The following is a 19579-nucleotide window of genomic DNA, read 5'->3' on the forward strand; positions in this document are numbered from 1 at the left end:
GACCTTGGAGGAATGACTTTTTGGTGGCAGCCCGACATTTGAAACAATCAGCCTTCTAATACCCGATTGATTCTGACCTGCCAGGCCTTTGAAAAATCAATCTAAAAATCAGTCAATAATTGGTCCTTCCCCCCAGCATTTTCATGCTTTCTTCCAGCATGGTGTCCCAATTGCCGGATTGCAGTATGTTTCAGCTTGGTTGCCATTTTGGTTACCTTTTAATGTATTATGTTGGCTTCTCTTGGTGGCTGACTTTTTACATGCCATCCGGAATCACTTTGTTTGAGTTAGAGGCCCATATAGATGCTGTAAGAAATAGATCCCTCCACCAAGACAACAAAAGAGCCACATGAACTGGAAAAGTCAGCATTAGCTGGGTTGAAGAGAAGCAACTCCGTCATTAACGGAGCAAATCACTCTGAAGAAGGGCAGCTAATGCAAGAAAGTCAGGTAGGGTCTTTGCAACTGGGCTGATCTAGAAGGATTTCCCATGATTTAACAATGCAAAGGAGAAGCAAATAAATATACTCCCCACATGATCACTCTAGGCCAGGGGTAGGCAACCTTGGCTCTTTTATGATTCGTGGACTTCAACTCCCAGAATTCCTGAGCCATAATGGCTCATCTTGGAAACCTCTCCCTTTCCCCTCAGCATGGCTGGCTCAGGAATTCTGGGAGTTGACGTCCACAAGTCATAAAAGAGCCAAGGTTGCCTACCCCTGCTCTAGGCAGAACAGTGAGGAAGTACTTGTGGCAGGGTGGAGATAACCATGGGCTCTGTACCCTAACGCCCTTCAGTGGGGTGTCTGGGAACACGCAGGACTAACCGGATAGCAGTATAAATACCTGACTAGCTGTTTCCACAGTAAAAGAAAGGAAGCGCTAAATTTCATCTTTAAAGGTTGAATTCCTCAAATATATAATTGTGTAACAGGGTGCAACAGTGCATGGGCTAAGAATGAAACTGTAGGCCAGCCTCTCCAAGGCATTGATACGTTATTTATAGAAAGGATAATACACATTGTATTAAATATATGTATGTACATACAAATTTGAACTTTTAAAAAAAGTAACCTTCTATAAAAGAGGTTGAACAATTGTAGAGCTAGCCATCCGTGCTAAAATTGTCACCTAACACACCCGTGTCTTAATTGACTTGATCACAGTCTTAGGCCAACATAGGCAAACGGTATGTACTTGCTAGGATCCAGGAAGAGCAAACCAAGCCCCTTAGAACATTGGGAACACCGAATTCTTAAATAGTCTTCCGATCTCCCGAGCCAGGAGTGGCCTCTGGCTCTTTAACCACATGGTAGTGCAAAACACCTCCCCTCAGCAGTCTTGCAATGGAATTGGGCAACATTTGGGTCTCCATAAAGGAGCAGCTTACTTGGCATAATCCTGAGCTATGAGTAATGAACAATAACTGGGGTGCATCTTCGTCTCCCCTGGTCTTTACTAAAAGAACCATCCAGATGAATTCCTTTGCACGGCAAGCAATTAACCTTTGACGTAAGGAAATTCCAGGCAGGTAGTAGCTCTCCTCTCATCATTTAATCTGGGTGCAGAACACCCAGAATGGGATAAGAAGACAGTTGCTAAATAGGATCTGTTTTCCTGCCCGCTCTAAAAATTATCACAGGCAAACCGCACCTTCCCTGGGCACTAAGCCATCCTCTACCTTTTTTTTATTTGTCTTCGAAGCCTTGGAATGAAACAAAAAGAGATTCCAGGCCAAGCCTTTTTTGTGGACAAGAGTTAACAGTCAAGTGAAATAACTGGTGGAAGCTGTAGCTCTGCCCAAGAAGGAGCACTAGACAATTATAAAAGCATACGATTGGACGCTTAAAGGCTTAATATTGTCCACACCTTATTTTCATTAAGTGCTTTCAGGAAAATATCCAAAGGAGTTCTTTGGTATCACAGGATCCATGTTAACAACTGCAATGGAGAACATTTTGTTCCAGCTGGAAGTTACAGGGTTACAAATGAGTCCAGAGGAGCTTGGAGGCTTATCTCTTATCAAGAATACTTTTTCAATTTTTAAAACAGCCCTTTTGCTACCTGATGAAAAACCAGAGAGATTTTCTCTCCCATTCAGTCAGGTCCTTAGCGCTGAAAGGGGCGTCGCACTTTTTTCCGCCGTTTCTGCTTTGAATCGCCCTTCTGGAAGCTACTGTCTACTTTTGAAGAAGAGGCAGGAGGCATCGGCATATTCCCAGGGCCTGGGGGGGGCTGGGGTGTGCCGAAAAAGTTCCCGTTTGGCATCTGCCCGGGATTCCCTTGGAAGATACGGTTGAAGAAGTCCTGTAGTTCTGCAGCAGAAGCTGGGCTACTGTCTGAAGCAGCTCTTTTTGGGGGGTGGGGGAAGGAAGAACAGACAGAGAGAACAAATTACATTATTTGATCCAGAACTGGATTACAGCAGAGATACATGTTCAGCTTTATGTTACAACTACACAGCGGAAAACAGACTTCAGAATTGGCAATTGTTGGATCACCCTATATTCATCCTGGGAAGAAAAGGAATCTATTTTCAGAAGCCCTTTATAGATAATAATAATAATAATAATAATAATAATAATAATAATAATAATAATAATAATAATAATAATAATAATAATAATAATAATAATAATAATAATAATAAGAAGAAGAAGAAGAAGAAGAAGAAGAAGAAGTAGTTGTTGGAAGGGACCTTGGAGGCCATCTACTCCAACCCTATACCATTTCAGACAAATGGCTGTCCAGTCTCTTCTTAAAAACCTCCAATGTTGGAGCATTCACCACTTCTGGAGGCAGGTTGTTCCACTGGTTAATTGTTCTAACTGTCAGGAAATTTCTCCTTAGCTCTAGGTTGCTTCTCTCCTTGACTAGTTTCCATCCGTTGCTTCTTGTCCTGCCTTTGGGCGCTTTGAAGAATAGCTTGACTCCCTCCTTCTTTGTGGCAGCCCCTGAGATATTGGAACACTGCTATCATGTCATCTCTGGTCCTTCTCTTCAACATTGGACTAGCTTTGATTCATTAAACTACACATACCTAATTCCAGCAACCGTTCCCTATATGTTTTAGCCTCCAGTCCCCCAATCATCTTTGTTGCTCTTCTCTGTACCCTTTCTAGAGTCTCAACATCTTTTTTACATCGTGGTGACCAAAACTGGATGCAGTATTCCAGGTGTGGCCTTACCAAGGCATTGTAAAGTGGTATTAGTACTTCACGTGATCTTGATTCTATCTCTCTGTTAATGCAGCCTAGCACTGTGTTGGCTTTTTTGGCAGCTGCAGCACACTGCTGGCTCATATTGAAGTGATTGTCCACTAGGACTCTGAGATCCCTCTCACAGTTACTACTATTGAGCATTTTATTTATTTATTTAAGAATATTTATATATCTGCCCAACTCACTCTCGTGGTTTTTCATCTTTACAATTCTACCAAGCACAGGGCTATTCCACACTCTTACCAGCGTACTGCTTTAAGCCCCAGGAAACTGAGTTTCATCCTCTTATCAGTTTATTGTTTTAAGTATAAAGGTCGCTCATGCAGAAGTATAAAGAGACAAAGGCAGAGTCGGGCCTCTGCAGTGCAAACTCTCCTGTTCTGCCTCTCTTTATCTATTGAAAAGTTTTATCATACATTTTATCTTTAACAATCCCCCCTACCCCTCCCCTATCCCTCCCTCCTTACCCCTCCCCCCCTCCCCCCCCCCCCCCGACTTCCCAGAGCTAAGTACAAGGTATAAAAAACAAAAAAAAAAGAATCATAAACAACCATATGCTAACAACCGTAAACCCTAAAATCTATCACTCTCTAGCTCATATAGGATAACTACAAACACTATTAATATAAAATATATAAGAAAAAGAGAAAAAAAAAGAGAAAAGAAGGGAAGACTTATTCAAATACTACATGAAACTTTTTAGTCCCAAATTTGTTCTGGATATACTCAATCCATTTGTCCCATATTTATTCTAGATATACTCAATCCATTCCTCTTAACAGTTTAATAGCCTCCTTAGACTTCACATCCTCTGGATTCAAAATCAAAGCCTTTCTTTTTCCTTTATTTCATTCTCCAATTCTTTCCTCCTAACTTCCACAGCACATCTAAATTTATTATTCATATATATCAACACCCCTCTCATATAGGCCTTGGTGTTCTGCCTCTCTTTAAAAAGGAGGAAAATGGGACTCAAGAAAAAGAACATTACCAGCTCATGTCAGTTTGGAATTAACAACCAATCTGGCATAGGCTGCGTGTTTGTGTTTAACACAACTGCTATTGCGAGGCTAATTGTGGACTATTGATTTATTTCATATTCCACCGCTCTTATTTTTTAATAATTAACGCAAGGTGGCAAACATATCTAATGCTCCTTCTTCCTCCTATTTTCCCCTTTTCCTGTGACATGAACTGGGCTGAGAGAGACTGACTGGCCCAAGGTCACCCAGCTGGCTTTCATGACTACAATTCATGGTTTCTAGCCTGGTGCCTTAACCACTAGACCAAACATGTCGACGTGTGCCCATACAAATGGAAAAAAACCAGATCAAACAGATCTCTTCACAAACTGAATGAGTCAGTTTACGTGAAATGTACATAGTAAACCCCTACATTTCAGTTCTCAATGAGAACCAAACATTTCTTAAGAAGAAACCAACGACGTAATTCCACACGAACCTCTGGCGTCCTCCAGAGCCTCTTGATCCAAAAGAGATGTGATAGGGAACTCGATGCGTATCTGGAGAGATTCCCACTCTCTGGCAACCAGCCCATTCTGCACATCAGGGGAAAAAAAAATCAGTTATCAGTTCCTGACCCAGATCTGCCCCACAAAACAGACAGGAATGTCCTTAAAAATGTCATTTTTCTTCCTAGACAGCGTCTCTCAGCCTTTGGAGTAGGATGATTTATCACATACGTGGCACTCTTAAGGTCTAATATTTTAGTTTTGATATTAAAAATAGGATTTCGTTCCTAGAAGAAAACATGATGCAATCTCTTCTGTTTTCATAAGCGTGTCTAAGTGGGGAAAAGAACAGCATTCTGGCTCAAATCTAAATTCCATCTAGTTTATCCTTCTGTTTCCAAAGAGGCCAGTTAGTTAACAGAGAGAGGTTCACAGGTAGGATATTGGCCACTTATCTTCCGTCCATTTGCTTGATCCTCTGAAAGAGACTATTTTCTAAAAACATTTTAAAATTCTGCCAGTGAAGATTCTATCTAAATAAACACTTCTATTTTGGCTATTTGTCAAACGACTCCACTTGCATATGTTCTGCTGTTCGTGGGACCAAAATATTTTTGAATGGGCTGGGAAGCAGAAAACAGCTGTAGAATTAAGCTGATAGGGAAATACCATGTTTCCCCGAAAATAAGACACGGACTTATATTTTTTTGGTCACCAAAATAAGCACTAGGGCTTATTTTCGGGGTAGGTCTTATTTTTTGTGGCCACAATAGAGCAGGAAGTGAGGCAGGGTGGGTGGGGTACGAAGCGAGACGGTGGGGAGATGGAGGACAAAGCGATGCACCAGTGCCGTGGTTACTAAGCAAGGTGGTGGGGAAGGGGTGGAAGACGAAGCAAGGCGGGAGATGCAGAGCTGCCTCACGCGGGCTGACAGAGGGCCCTGCAGCCAGGCCATCAACATGATGACAACTGCCTGGCCTCCCGGCGGCAGCTCCAGCAACCATATGCAGGATCGCCAGCCTGCTTCTTCTCCTTGCTCGCTGTCGCAACGAAGCAGGAGGCTGAATGCCACCTCCATTAAGCAAGGCGGTGCGGGTGTGTGTGGAGGATGGAGCCCCAACAGTATACTTGGCCACCCAGTCTGCAGAGCCCTGATGCTGGCGGAGTGAGGCGGCAGCAGCCAGAGCAGCCCCTTCCCCGTCTACCCTCTCTTCCCCGAAGAATCCCTTCACTAACCTGCTTTCCACCTCATTCTCCTACACAGGGCAACAAAAGAAGCCTGTGAGACTACTGGTTAAAAAAAAAATCAATCAGACCTTCCAACTTTGTGAGCTTTTATTTTTTCCCCCGCTAGAAGTTGGAAGTTTGGATTGATCTTTTTTTTTTAGTCCCAAACTTTTGTTGCCCTGCACGCGGAGAACGGACCTGGAAAAGAGGTTAGTGGAGGAATGCGGTTGCTCTGGGGTGAGGGTTGGGATTTTGCACTGTGAATGCCCTGCGCTGGGCTGGGCTGGGCTAAGAAAATCCTAAACGCTTTGTTGCGGTGGTAAGGAAGAGAAGCTTTGTTCTACACACACACACACACACACACACACACACACACACTCTGCTGTCTTGCTTAGTAGCCTTGGCACCGGTGCATTGCTCAGCCTCCTGCTTTGTTGCAGCGGTAAGGAGTAGAAGCAGGCCGGCAATCCTGCATGGGGCTGCTGGAGTCACCTCGGTGGCAAGGCCAGGCAGTTGTCGGCATGTTGATGGCCTGGTTGCAGGGCCCTCTGTCAGACTGTCCGGGGTGCATAGGACAGTGCCGCACACCCGCCTTGCTTCGTTGTCAACCCCCCCCCCTGCCTTGCTTCATGGCCACATGACACACATCCCTCATGTTGGCAGCAAACAGAGTGGGTGGCTGGCCAGCTGCACAGGCTCTTAAGTAGGGCTTACTTTGGGGGGGGGCCTTATATTTGAAAACAAGAAGTGAAAATCGGGCTAGGGCTTATTTTCAGGGTAGGTCCTATTTTCGGGGAAAGACGGTAAAAGCTAGAGTCCTCAGTTTCTCAACTTCACCTCACTTCTCCTCTCAGCTGCTCACTCTTTACTGCAGACTCCTCTTTCCCGGCAATCTTGTCTCACCTCCCAGGTTAACCACACTCCTCCCCTTTCCATTTCCTCTCAATGATACTCCCCTATTAAGGTTCACTTCACTTCTTGGAAAGCTTCCACGTTGGTGGCCATCACTATATCTTTGGAAGTTAAGTTCACCGGTTAAAACTAGGCATGAGCAGAAATATAGCACAGTGTACTCTTGAGTGTAATCGCACCATTGATTTCTATGAAGGCACAAAGATACTACTTGGTTGATTTCCTGATGCCCATAGCATCACATTTGCATTTTCCATAGCAGCCACATAAAAGCTGGATATTTTTATCAAGCTATGCCATTATAACCCAACATTCCTTTTCTCATCAGTAATCTCCCAAGCTCCCACCTGCGTGAAAGTTTTTACCACCAAGGTATTCCTGTTTTTTTATTGGGTCAAGATCTCCTTCATCGACTTAATCTCTTTCTCATGCGCTCTCTCTCCCCTTCCCAATGAAGCCTCTCTTTAAGGCTTCAGTGTGTACTGTTTAAAGCTAAGGAGAAAGCAACACTCTTTAAGACGCTTTGTGCATTTGACCTGAACTTTAGATTATAGATCATACGTAAGCCTATTTCATATCTGAAACAAAGGTAAATCCAGTTTTTGTATAAGCAGACTTTTCTGTTAGGCTACATTTTCTTACAGATACCGTTATCCTCTCTCATGGCTCTATAATCCCCTATTGGGTCACTACTGCCAGATGCTTGAAAGTGGTTGCTAGAAAACACACACACACACACACACACACACACACATATGCATGCTATTCACAGGCTGCACACATGTAGTGTTACCCTAGTTTTCCCTACTCTATGTGTATATGTATTCACATACATACACACAACAGACTACTGGACAAAATAAGAACAAGAACCTCATTTAACACATCACGTTGTGCTTCCGCTTCCCATTGTCAGAGTGTAATTCAATTACCTGTGATGTCATAAACCTTTCCATCCATCATGGCAAAGTATGTGATCTTCAATCCCAGCATGCTGGATTCCGCCCAGAAGTCACCTTCCTCAGCTGCATGAAATTTGCTACATTCTGCACAGTATCGGCCATACAATGGGTCACGATCCATCTCAAACCTCCTGCAGCAAAGAATTCAGAGGTCAGAAAGCACCAAGTAGGATCGTTATATTACAGCATCGCGTGGGTTCCCTGTGTGTTTGTGCACGCACATGCATCCATTTGCATTTAATTTCGGGATTAAATGCACACAACAGAACAACGGAGTTGGAAGGGACCTTGGAGGTCTTCTAGCCCAACTCCCTGCTCACGCTGGACACCTTATATCAACTGCCGGCCTGCGGCTGGATGCATCATGATGAAACCGTGCCCACCACATTGCCGGCAATGGAAAAAAAGTCACGATACGTCACGACACGTCGCGTGACATTGCGAACTTGACACCCCTGTTGTCCAAATAACATCTAGGCGTGGTTCATAAAGAAATAAAAACATTCTATGCTCAATTTATAAACACGGAAGCATTTCTAAACTAAATAATTTTAGAAATGGACACAAGACCAGTAGGAAATGAAAATATGGAAATTGAATCGCATGGCCAGCAGAATTAGTAAATAGCTGAGGTATAATTGAACCCTTGTAGCGTATAACAGTTGGGTACTAATAATCAAACATTTTCCAATTTTGAACTCACAGTATATATTCATCTAGCTATCAGATCTATATACTATCCCAAGTACATTATAGACTTCTGCCGTTATAGACTTAACCTATCCTGCTAGTGCCTGTAGTTTTTTTAAATAAACAAAGGAAAGTTTAGGGTCTCCAGATATTGGATTCTTCTCTTGCGGAGGAATCTTTCGTGTGAAGGGGCCATTCTGGTGTTCTCCAAAACCTTTAATCACTTGACTGTGGCGATCCTGTGTAACAGTTGTCAGTGTGAGAACCGGTTGGTTGCGAGTCACTTTTTTCAGTGCCATTGTCATTTTGAACTGTCACTCAATAAATGGTTCTAAGCAGTGCTTTTTTTGTATAAGAAAAAGGTGCCGGAACTCACACACGTCATACAACCCGCCTTGCCTACCCTACAAGGTTCCATCCAAAAAAGGTGCCGGAACTCCATTCTGAGCGTTCTATGACAAAAAAAGCCCTGGTTCTAAGTAAAGGACTATCTGTACCTCAGTCTTTCGGAGACTTTGACACCTCAATTAAAAGCTAAACTATTGATTTAGGCCTGTTTAGGAAAAGATATTCCATTCTACTATCCAGAGACTTTCAAGGGAATAGGAATCTTGGTGTTGTCACCACCCTCAGAAGGAATCAGGCTTGAATGTAGTTTCTCCTGCACCCAGATTAGATAAAGGACCACGCGAATGGAGACTCTGCAAAGTCAAGATCCTGCTGCTTGTGTAGCGTGGCTGACATCATACTGCACCAGGGACAGCTGGCCACCTACCTGTGCTTCCCTTGGCACTTGTTGCACTTCATTGTGTTCATGACTTCCTTCAGATCATCCTGAAGCTTGGAAAGGAAATCGTTCATGGACTTGGTCAGTTCTGTCTCTGCCATGCGCTTTCTGAAAGAAAAATTGGTGAATTTAAATGGGAGCACCAGTTATACAAAGCTTGATTAGGGTTGCAATGGTGCACACATGCACTGGAAATGAAAGCCATTTCAACACTCAGGGAGCGTCTAGGTTACACAAGCTCTGATTTATATTAGCCTGACCTCAAGTAAGGAGTCCAAAAACGACAGGACGTTTTGTGCAGGCATGCTCTACACATTTGGATGTGCACACAAAAAGTGACTTATGCAAGAGTTCCTGAAGAGAACCCTTCAATGGCCTAGACTTGAGTAATATCCAAATAGCACTTGGCTGACCTTGGCATAATTATTCCTTGGTCTGGAGACCACCAGGGAGCACCATAAATATGAGCTAACCTGGAAAACTGAAAAAACATTCATAGCAACGGGACATCACTTCTGTACTTGGACCGTGAAAACTACGTGGCACCTCTATGGTCACAGGTAATCAAGCTTAACTCGAAGGAGACTTCAGCTTACGATTAGCTTCAAGCTGTAGGATACAGGTTCTGCATACGCAGAATCAGTGCAAAACACTCCTCTGATTAGGGTTGATTAGAATGATTTTGCTGCCATAGAAATGGCTTGAAATGTTGAGAAGTGCAGAACAAAAGATTGGCGTAATTTTTCCCCCCTGTGTAAATGATCAGAGTTTTGGGGGGTTGGGGTGGGATGGGATGTGGGAAGAGACATTACCATAATCTTGGTTTTTACATCCAATTGAAATGAGTTCAAATACAGACAAGGACCAGCGAATAGGACAAGCTCCTCTTGACCAATTCTCATGTCGCCTAGTCAAGGTTGACTCAGCCTTCCATCCTTCCGAGGTAGGTAAAATGAGGACCCAGATTGTTGGGGGCAATTAAGCTGACTTTGTAATAATGCCGCTTGGGGTGTGTGTGAAAGCCCTAATAAGCAGGCATATACATAGAATGAAGGCTACTGCTAAGCTTGTAAGCCGCCCTGAGTCTTCGGAGAAGGGCGGGATATAAATGGAATTAAAATAAAAAAATAAATAAAAAAATTAACTTTCACAGGAAGATTTGCACAGGCTCGCCTGGGTGATATGTATCAGATGCTTGTGGGAAATATATTACTTTCAGATACTATTAACTAGTGTTTCCATTGCAGACAAAAAACTCAGGGAAGTAATGAAAAGCATCCCGAGTTTCAATCAGTGTTGCTACCTGACATTGTTGATGCTCACGTTTTCAAATTTATTCTCTGTCCCCTTAAATAGAACAGGGCTTTTCAACCGTTTCACCCACTGTACCACTTTTAAGATATGGCAACATCTGAATACCACCAGTCGCCTAGCAAGGTGTCAAAAACTTGATGGCCAAAAAAAAAGGGAAAAAAGTGATGAAGTAAAGGTAGTCCTCGACTCACAAAAGTTCGCTTAGTGACTGTTCGAAGTTACAATGGCACTGGAAAAAGTGCCCCCCAAGCCACAGCCGAGCAAGACACCTGCCTGCCCGCCCGGCAGCGCTCTTCCTCCTGTCCAAGGTTTTCATTGTTGTGAGCATTTCTGTTGAGGATTGGCAGCAGGAGTGGGTGGTTTTTATTCTCTCCCCCCCCTTGCTGGGTGGTTGCAGCAGGTTTTGGTCATTTCACATGACCTGGGACACTGTGACTGTCATAAATATGAATCAGTTGCCAAGCATCTGAATGTAAATCACAAGACCCTGGAGATGCTGCAACATTCCAGCTGATCGGCGCTTCTTCTGGGCCGAAGCGCCAGGATCAGCGCTGAGCTCCAGCTGGAGCCTGGCACTGATCCTGGCGCTTCCCCTGAGCCCTGCCAGCCCCGAAGCGCTGATTCTGGAGCTTCCGCTGAGCCCTGCCAGCCCTGCAGCTCCAGCCATCTCTTGCACAGGCTTGTGCGGTGCTGCCACTGGTTCAGCTCATTCCCCTCCGCTACTTTTCTAGGGTGGCCCCGTACCACCTGCCAGGTGCCAATGTACCACATTTGGTACCCGTACCACTGGTTGAAAAGCCCTGAAATAGAGGAATCTCTTTGAAAACTGGCCTCTCCATATTGTCTCAGTTCCAGATCAAACTTCATATAGTTATGTAGTTCTCAGTAGGAGTGAAGGAAGCCCAAATAAGTTTCAGTTGACTCACATTTCATATTCCTTCTTCTTCTCTGGATTACTGACAATATCCCAGGCTGCCCGCAGTACCTTGAATGCCTCCTCTGCCTGTGGGTGCTCATTCTTGTCTGGGTGAACCTGTGTAACACCCCATCCCCAAACCCCAAAGAAGTTAGACACGCCCCTATTCTGGTGTTTGTATTTTAAAAACATTTGAGACAAATATATGCTATATTTTGACAATAAACCTAACAGTCATCCTGCAAAGTAAAGCCAGTACTCTCACTCCCATGTGACATACAGACCATAAAGCCAAAACAAAGCAAGTAGGCTTTATTTACAGATCGCTCCTTATGCAGGAACATTTCTGTTCAGAAGTTCAAATAAAAAGGTTGTCAACTGAGCTCTTCCCTTGCAACAAGCAACCAAAAAATGAGAGCTTTTTGTCAAAAGCAGTTTTTCAGCTAGGGTAGGGGTAGGCAACCTCGGCTTTTATGACCCATGGACTTCAACTCCCAGAATTCTTGAGTCAGCATAGCTGACTCAGGAATTCTGGGAGCTGAAGTCCATGAGTCATAAAAGAGCCGAGGTTGCCTACCCCTGAGCTAGGGAATGGGAGAAATTAGCAAATTCCAGAAGCAGAGTCTGCAATCCTCCTTGGTGTATTATAGCAGCTCATTTATCCTTCTCTTTCCTCAGGCTGGGAAAGATGGGAGAAATTTAAAAATGGGATTTTCATTCAATACACCTTGAAAATCCAGGCTGGAATTTTACAGGCTGAGAAATGAGCTGTAATCCTCAGCATCTCCAGACAGGAAGATAAAACAAGTTGAATCAAGTTTCCATACGTCCTGTTCCCTTGATAGCCCAGAAGACAAACAAGGAGAAAAACTATTTGTCACAGTATCTTGATCAAACTTGTTGCTATATAGATGATTACATTTGTCATTTCCTTTACTTGTTAAAATTAACCAAGACTTGCCGCTCAAGTAGTACAATAATTACTCAGTACGTCAATATGCAAGTGAAAAGTGAAGACTAATCAGTTGTATCGTGAAAGACTGCATTGTATTCCAGGTCTCTTTCCTCCACCCTGAAAATGTTGGACTATGTCAACCAGACAAGAGAGGAGCTTTCTTTTACTACTGTCTTTAATAATTCCCACCAACATTCTAAATTCTTGGAGGAGGAGGAGGAACTGAATTCTTTTCATAATTATTTGCTAATAAAAGGGGGGGGGGAAGGAATGCCACCTCTTTTAAATAAAGGCTCTCTCATCAAAGACACACATGCTTCCAATCACCAGCCAACCTTTCTGGCTCAAGAGACATGCTCACCAGGACTGCCAAGTGCCGATAGGCTCTCTTCAATTCGACATCAGAAGCTGTTGCGTCTAAGCCCAACACCTGAAAAGGATTGAGCTCTTCTTCAGGAGTGTGTGCCATAGCCAGCAAACGTGCCACCTCTTCGCCAGGCTCGAATGGTCCGGGTCCACCAGGAGAGTCGTTATGAACGGCGCTCCCTGATTGGGTGGTCCTTAATCCTTTGGGCATCCAAAGGAGAGCATGCCACTTAAGCAGCAGACTTGCCATCCACTTGCCAATCCTGCATTCTCTGAAGAGGGCCCCAATTTGAGGGAAATCAATAGTTGAGAGAAGCCAGGCTCCATAGCTAGTATGAGTCATTCTATTCAGAATATTGAGTAGGACCGACTTGGAAGCCTTCCAGCAGAGTCGTATACTACCCAGGAGAAGCATAAGCACCAAGAAGAGAATAGCACATAGCATCTTAAGCAGGCGGTAAGTTAGTGACAACCATGAGACTAGCTGTCGGGTCAATTTTCTACACCCTATCCTTCCACGCTGGATCCAAGTCTGCATGTCAGTTTGAATGGTGTTTAAATCATGCAGGCTGAAGAAGCAGCAAGAATACAGCATCTTCCCACCTGCTTCCACCCCTTCACCACAGCGGAGGGTGACCTGTACAATTACACTGATAAACAGTCTGAAGCAGGAAGCACAGAACAAGGCCAGACCTTCCAGGTGCTTCAGCAACTCAGCTTGGACATAATGACGCCCATCACTCCTCTTCCTAGTTTGCCTGTGTTTCCCCCCAGAGGGTACAAAGTGACCTTCTCCTTTGTCTTTAGGAGAAGAGCGTTGCCTTTGTTGCCGGGCAATTTTTCTTCCACCAGGAGCCCGAGTGCAATCAGGGATTTCTTCCTTGGTTTTTGTAGCCAGGCCATCTTCAACATCTACTTCTTGGCCTAACAGCAGCGTAGGCGGGTCCTTCTTGAATCCTGAATGCCAGTGCTGACAACTGAAGCCGCATAAGTCATTGCCTTCCTCTGAATAAGCTGCAGAGAGATCAGACATCTCTCTCGGACAGTTACAGGAGTCAGTTTCATTACTGGGCGTTTTATAGTCAGTAAAGTGCAAGCTGCCATTATCGCGATCGCAACTGCCATTCCAAAGCATTTTTGTCTCCATAGCACCTTTCTCCTGCCTTAAAACCTCAGCCTTCTGAAGACTCGATAGCTCTTCCTAGCCAGGAGATACTTTGCAACAGCAGTACTTTTTTTGAAGTGAACATTTTGCTTCCTGCATCCTGCATCACAAAGGCTGCAAGGGCTCAGACCACTTTTGCCCAAATCAGAAAAATCTGGCTGGGATTTACACAAAACTCCAGTCCCAGACCTCAGGCGTTCCATGCTGTTTGTGTTCCGGAAATTACTCTGGCCTTGATGAAGATGAAGTTATGGCCATCGCCAGCCCCCTTTCCTGCAAGGTAACCAGAGTGTGTGAAAAAGAGGTTGTACCTCAAATACAACAGCCCACTTGCCCCCTTATGCTTTTCGCTGGCCGGAAGGTTGTTTCATTCTCAACCCGTTACACCAATATTATTTTATTTTATTTTTAATTCCATTTATATCCCGCCCTTCTCCGAAGACTCAGGGTGGCTTACAAGCTTAGCAGTAGCCTTCATTCTATGTATATGCCTGCTTATTAGGGCTTTCACACACACACCCCAAGCGGCGTTATTACAAAGTCAGCTTAATTGCCCCCAACAATCTGGGTCCTCATTTTACCTACCTTGGAAGGATGGAAGGCTGAGTCAACCTTGAGCCTGGTGGGATGTGAACCTGCACTAATTGCAGGCAGCTGGTGTTACTTAAGGAGGCATTAGCCCACTGCTCCACCAAGGCTGAAATGCTTAACACGGAAACAAGAACGCCCAGAACCCCTTGCAGGGCTGGAAAGGGGAAAAGGAAACAGGTGGAAGCTGCTCCACACTGGGGTGGCGGCGGAGAGGGGGGAGGGTGAACGGGGATGTCCCAATCGGGGGTGGGGGGCAAGAGCCACCAGGAAGAAAGCGAGAGGGCAACGTTACCTGTTCCTGTTACTTAGCAACGAGGACGGGGTTGCTGCCGCCGCCGCCGCCACTCCTCTTCCTCCATCTGACTGCCCCCCCCCTCTCTCTCTCTCGGCAAGCCTCCACTTCCGCCTTCCGCCCGCCTGGCGAAACACCGCCCTCCAATTTCCACTTCCGGGTCAAGGGAAGCCTTCTAAATTCGTCTATTGGTGCGTCGCGGCTGGTCGGGTCTGTTCCGAATCGGCTTTTTATTCCGTTCTTTTTCAGCGACCCCCCCCCCACACACACACCTCCAGCCCCAGTCTTCTCGCGCGCGGTTCTCCCTCTGGCGGCCCTGGGCACAAGCGCTCCCGTATTTCCCGCCGGCAGATAACGGTGCTGGGCTGGGCTCTTTCCTCCTAGAGCAGGGGTCTTCAAACTCGGCCCTTTTATGACTTGTGGACTTCAACTCCCAGAATTCCTCAGCCAGGCGTGCCTGGCTGAGGAATTCTGGGAGTTGAAGTCCACAAGTCATAAAAGGGCCGAGTTTGAAGACCCCTGTCCTAGAGATCTAGCCCGCGGCGGAGCTTGCTAGCCTTTGCCTTTACCCTCCTTGAACAGAGCATGGAGTAGGATAATGGGAGCTGTAGTCCGGAAGGAAATCGGACGAGAGGAGGCTGCCGTGGAATAAGAGGTGTCGGAAAGTCTCCTCTGCCTGGCTTTAACGTCGCTTTGGTACTAAATCTGCATCGAGGGGGTTGAGCAGAGTTGAACACGCAGTCCCTTCGAGTCGAGCTGGACTCCCGGCAACTTCGTGATCCCAATAAAGGAGGATGTTTGTCGACATGAGAGGTCCTTCGTGCTCTCTGAGCTTGCTTGTTTTCTTGCAGACGTTTCATTACCCCAAACTAGGTAACATCGTCAGTGCTTCGTAATCGCCTCCGTCTGGCTTGCTTGACAGCCATACAGAACTGGTTTGCTATTACCTTCCGGGAAATTTCACTGGAGATTTTTAAGAAGAGGCGCTAGACAGTCACTTGTCTGAGGTGGTATAGGTCCTCCTACTTGAACAGGGGGCAGGACTAGACCTCCAAGGTCCCTTCCAGCTCTATTCTATTCTATTATAGAAGAGTAGGGTGTTTGCAACTAAAATAATATCTGGAACAATGGGTAAGTTTGGCTTTGCTGCACAAATGAAGCTAGACTACCTAACAGTTCTGATGAGGAAATTTAGATAGCAAATGCCATCCCTCAACAGCCTAAAAGATGGGCAGATTTACACATGGACATCACTGTATGGATACCAAAGAAATAAATTTGATTATAACTCTGCAAGTAAAGAAGGAAGACCACTACTCAATCAGCAAAAGCAGATGCTGAGTTTCAGTCAGTTCACCGATGCCATCTCACAAAATTACAACTTGAAAGGAATACACCCTCCCCCCCCAAATTATCAGATAGATACGACCTGAGTGATATTCAGTTATACAGTGAAGATAAAGAATCAATTAAATGGATTAGATATGTAGAATACCTGAAGAACTTCAGACTGAAATTCATGATATTGCTTCAAAGGAAGGAGGAAACAGGAAGCACATTAATCATCAACTTTATTAGATTTTTATTATTTATAAACATACATAATGTCCTTTCCTCCTATTTTCCCCACAACAATAACCTTGTGAGATTTGGGCTGAGAGAGAGAAACGTCCAAGGTCATCTAGGTACATACATCAATGTACCTATTATTGTATAATTCCTAAATCCAGTACATTCAGAATAGCTTAACTTATTTTTTTTTCAAACTTTTATAGCATTTTTCCTATTGCTAATTGTCATTAAATCACCTTTTAATTGATTCAGTTTTTGCAGGACCCCACTTGAGAGACACAATGATAACTGAAGTCTTGAATCATTACTCAGTGGCTGCCTGAGGCTTCAACCTAGTAGATGCCTCATAGAGCAGTTCTTTTCCTATTAAAATTGTCTCCTGACCAAGGCACACAAGCATAATTCTCATGTAATATTCAAGCTGCTGTGGACATGATTTGGATACTTGCCCAAAGTATCTTGCCCCTATCAATTGAAAAAGGTTTAGAAGCTTCTACTTTGGGCTGGTTTTGAATTAACCCACGTCTTAGAAACATCATATTCCAAGCTGCAAATGCTAAAATAAAGGCCTTCAGACCAATTTCCAGTTTTCACCAGCAGAGGACAATTCATGCCTTTTAATTCCCCTTCAGTTCATACCCAAGAGGGACAACAGCTGTTAGAGGGGCATTATTGCAAAGGAAATTAGCGTGGGCATGTCCTGCTATGGTGGCATCTGGAGAATGAGTTGTTCTTCAGGGCCAGTGGTATGTCCTGTAATTTGAGGAAGTGTAAACTCCCTGGGAATGTACAATCAGAGATTTGGGAGTCTACCAAAGCAAATGAGAAATACGGCTGCTTGTGAAGAGTGAGGCATAACTTTTTGGACACACATTTTGCCTCCGGCTACTCTACCAGGAAATTCCTGAGGGAACTTCATTCAATTCTGCCAGACAGGTTTCCTCAGTCCCTCATTTTGGGTGTAGCTGAACCATGGATACAGCTGGATTAATCATTACACTGAATATACAATTCAGTGCTTACCCTTTAAATAATATGCATATTGAAGAGCATATCAAACAGTTGTTTTAAAATTTTCCACAATTTGGAAAAACCAGAATTTACTAGCTGACTGATACTTCTGGGGATGGATAGCATCAGTTTTCTCAGTCTAGGACATTGCAGGTGGTAAACTATAATCCTTATCTGTTCTCAGGTCAGTATACAGGTGAAACTCGAAAAATTAGAATATCGTGCAAAAGTTCATTTATTTCAGTAATGCAACTTAAAAGGGGAAACTAATATATGAGATAGACTCATTACATGCAAAGCAAGATAGTTCAAGCCGTGATTTGTCATAATTGTGATGATTATGGCTTACAGCTCATGAAAACCCCAAATCCACAATCTCAGAAAATTAGAATATTGTGAAAAGTTGCAATATTCTAGGCTCAAAGTGTCCCACTCTAATCAGCTAATTAAGCCATAACACCTGCAAAGGGTTCCTGAGCCTTTAAATGGTCTCTCAGTCTGGTTCAGTAGGAACCACAATCATGGGGAAGACTGCTGACCTGACAGTTGTGCAGAAAACCATCATTGACACCCTCCATAAGGAGGGAAAGCCTCAAAAGGTAATTGCAAAAGACGTTGGATGTTCCCAAAGTGCTGTATCAAAGCACATTAATAGAAAGTTATGTGGAAGGGAAAAGTGTGGAAGAAAAAGGTGCACAAGCAGCAGGGATGACCGCAGTCTGGAGAGGATTGTCAGGAAAAGGCCATTCAAAAGTGTTGGGGACTTTCACAAGGAGTGGACTGAGGCTGGAGTCAGTGCATCAAGAGCCACCACACACAGATGGATCCTGGACATGGGCTTCAAATATCGTATTCCTCTTGTCAAGCCGCTCCTGAACAACAAACAACGTCAGAAGCGTCTTACCTGGGCTAAAGAAAAACAGACCTGGTCTGTTGCTCAGTGGTCCAAAGTTCTCTTTTCTGATGAGAGCAACTTTTGCATCTCATTTGGAAAGCAAGGACCCAGAGTCTGGAGGAAGAATGGAGAGGCACAAACTGCAAGATGCTTGAAGTCCAGTGTGAAGTTTCCACAGTCTGTGTTGATTTGGGGAGCCATGTCATCTGCTGGTGTTGGTCCACTGTGCTTCATTAAGTCCAGGGTCAATGCAGCCGTCTACCAGGAGATTTTGGAGCATTTCATGCTTCCTTCCGCAGACGAGCTTTATGGGGATGCTGACTTCATTTTCCAGCAGGACTTGGCACCTGCCCACACTGCCAAAAGCACCAAAACCTGGTTCAATGACTGTGGGATTACTGTGCTTGATTGGCCAGCAAACTCGCCTGACCTGAACCCCATAGAGAATCTATGGGGCATTGCCAAGAGAAAGATGAGAGACATGAGACCGAACAATGCAGAAGAGCTGAAGGCCGCTATTGAAGCATCCTGGTCTTCCATAACACCTCAGCAGTGCCACAGGCTGATAGCTTCCATGCCACGCCGCATTGAGGCAGTAATTGCTGCAAAAGGGGCCCAAACCAAGTACTGAGTACATATGCATGCTTATACTTTTCAGAGGTCCGATATTGTTCTATGTACACTCCTTGTTTTATTGATTGCATGTAATATTCTAATTTTCTGAGATTGTGGATTTGGGGTTTTCATGAGCTGTAAGCCATAATCATCACAATTATGACAAATCAGGACTTGAACTATCTTGCTTTGCATGTAATGAGTCTATCTCATATATTAGTTTCCCCTTTTAAGTTGCATTACTGAAATAAATGAACTTTTGCACGATATTCTAATTTTTCGAGTTTCACCTGTAATTGTTCAGGATGGGGGAGAAGACATTATAATTCAACATGTTTGAAGGTTATCAGGTTGGGGAAAAATGTTCAACTGAACCAGAAATTAAAAATTACCCAAATGTTGAAGCACCTTTTTCCTTTTAGTTTCCGACTGCACTCACAAATGAAGGTAAAAATATGTGTCCCAGGATAATGTTGCAGGACCCAGTCTGGGTTGCTCACTGGGACCAGAGGTTTAGTCTTCCGAACTTTCAGACTCATGCTGGAGCTCATCCTCGGGGAATTTTTCTCTCACCAAACATATTCTGGTGTGAGAGAGATTCTCTGAGGATAGGCTCC

General features: G+C 44.3%; 1 protein-coding gene across 2 annotated transcripts; it reads right to left on the reverse strand.

The window, feature by feature from the left end:
- Positions 1–979: 979 nt before the first annotated feature.
- Positions 980–14989, reverse strand: DNAJC14 (DnaJ heat shock protein family (Hsp40) member C14). Of its 2 annotated transcripts, none has more exons than XM_081321850.1 (7): positions 14870–14989; positions 12817–14259; positions 11511–11617; positions 9259–9378; positions 7764–7924; positions 4683–4779; positions 980–2350 (listed from the first exon to the last, which is right to left on the reverse strand). In XM_081321850.1, exons 2-7 carry the CDS (start codon positions 13966–13968, stop codon positions 2110–2112), a joined length of 1878 nt encoding a protein of 625 aa, XP_081177976.1. In that variant the 5' UTR covers positions 13969–14259; positions 14870–14989; the 3' UTR covers positions 980–2109. The 2 variants fall into 2 exon arrangements, with proteins under 2 accessions (XP_081177976.1, XP_081177977.1); XM_081321851.1 differs by having other exon boundaries at positions 2134–2513.
- Between the last annotated feature and the right edge of the window lie 4590 nt (positions 14990–19579).

The sequence above is a fragment of the Vipera berus genome, assembly GCF_964194415.1.
Source record: "Vipera berus genome assembly, chromosome: 2".
Classification (NCBI taxonomy): domain Eukaryota; kingdom Metazoa; phylum Chordata; class Lepidosauria; order Squamata; family Viperidae; genus Vipera; species Vipera berus.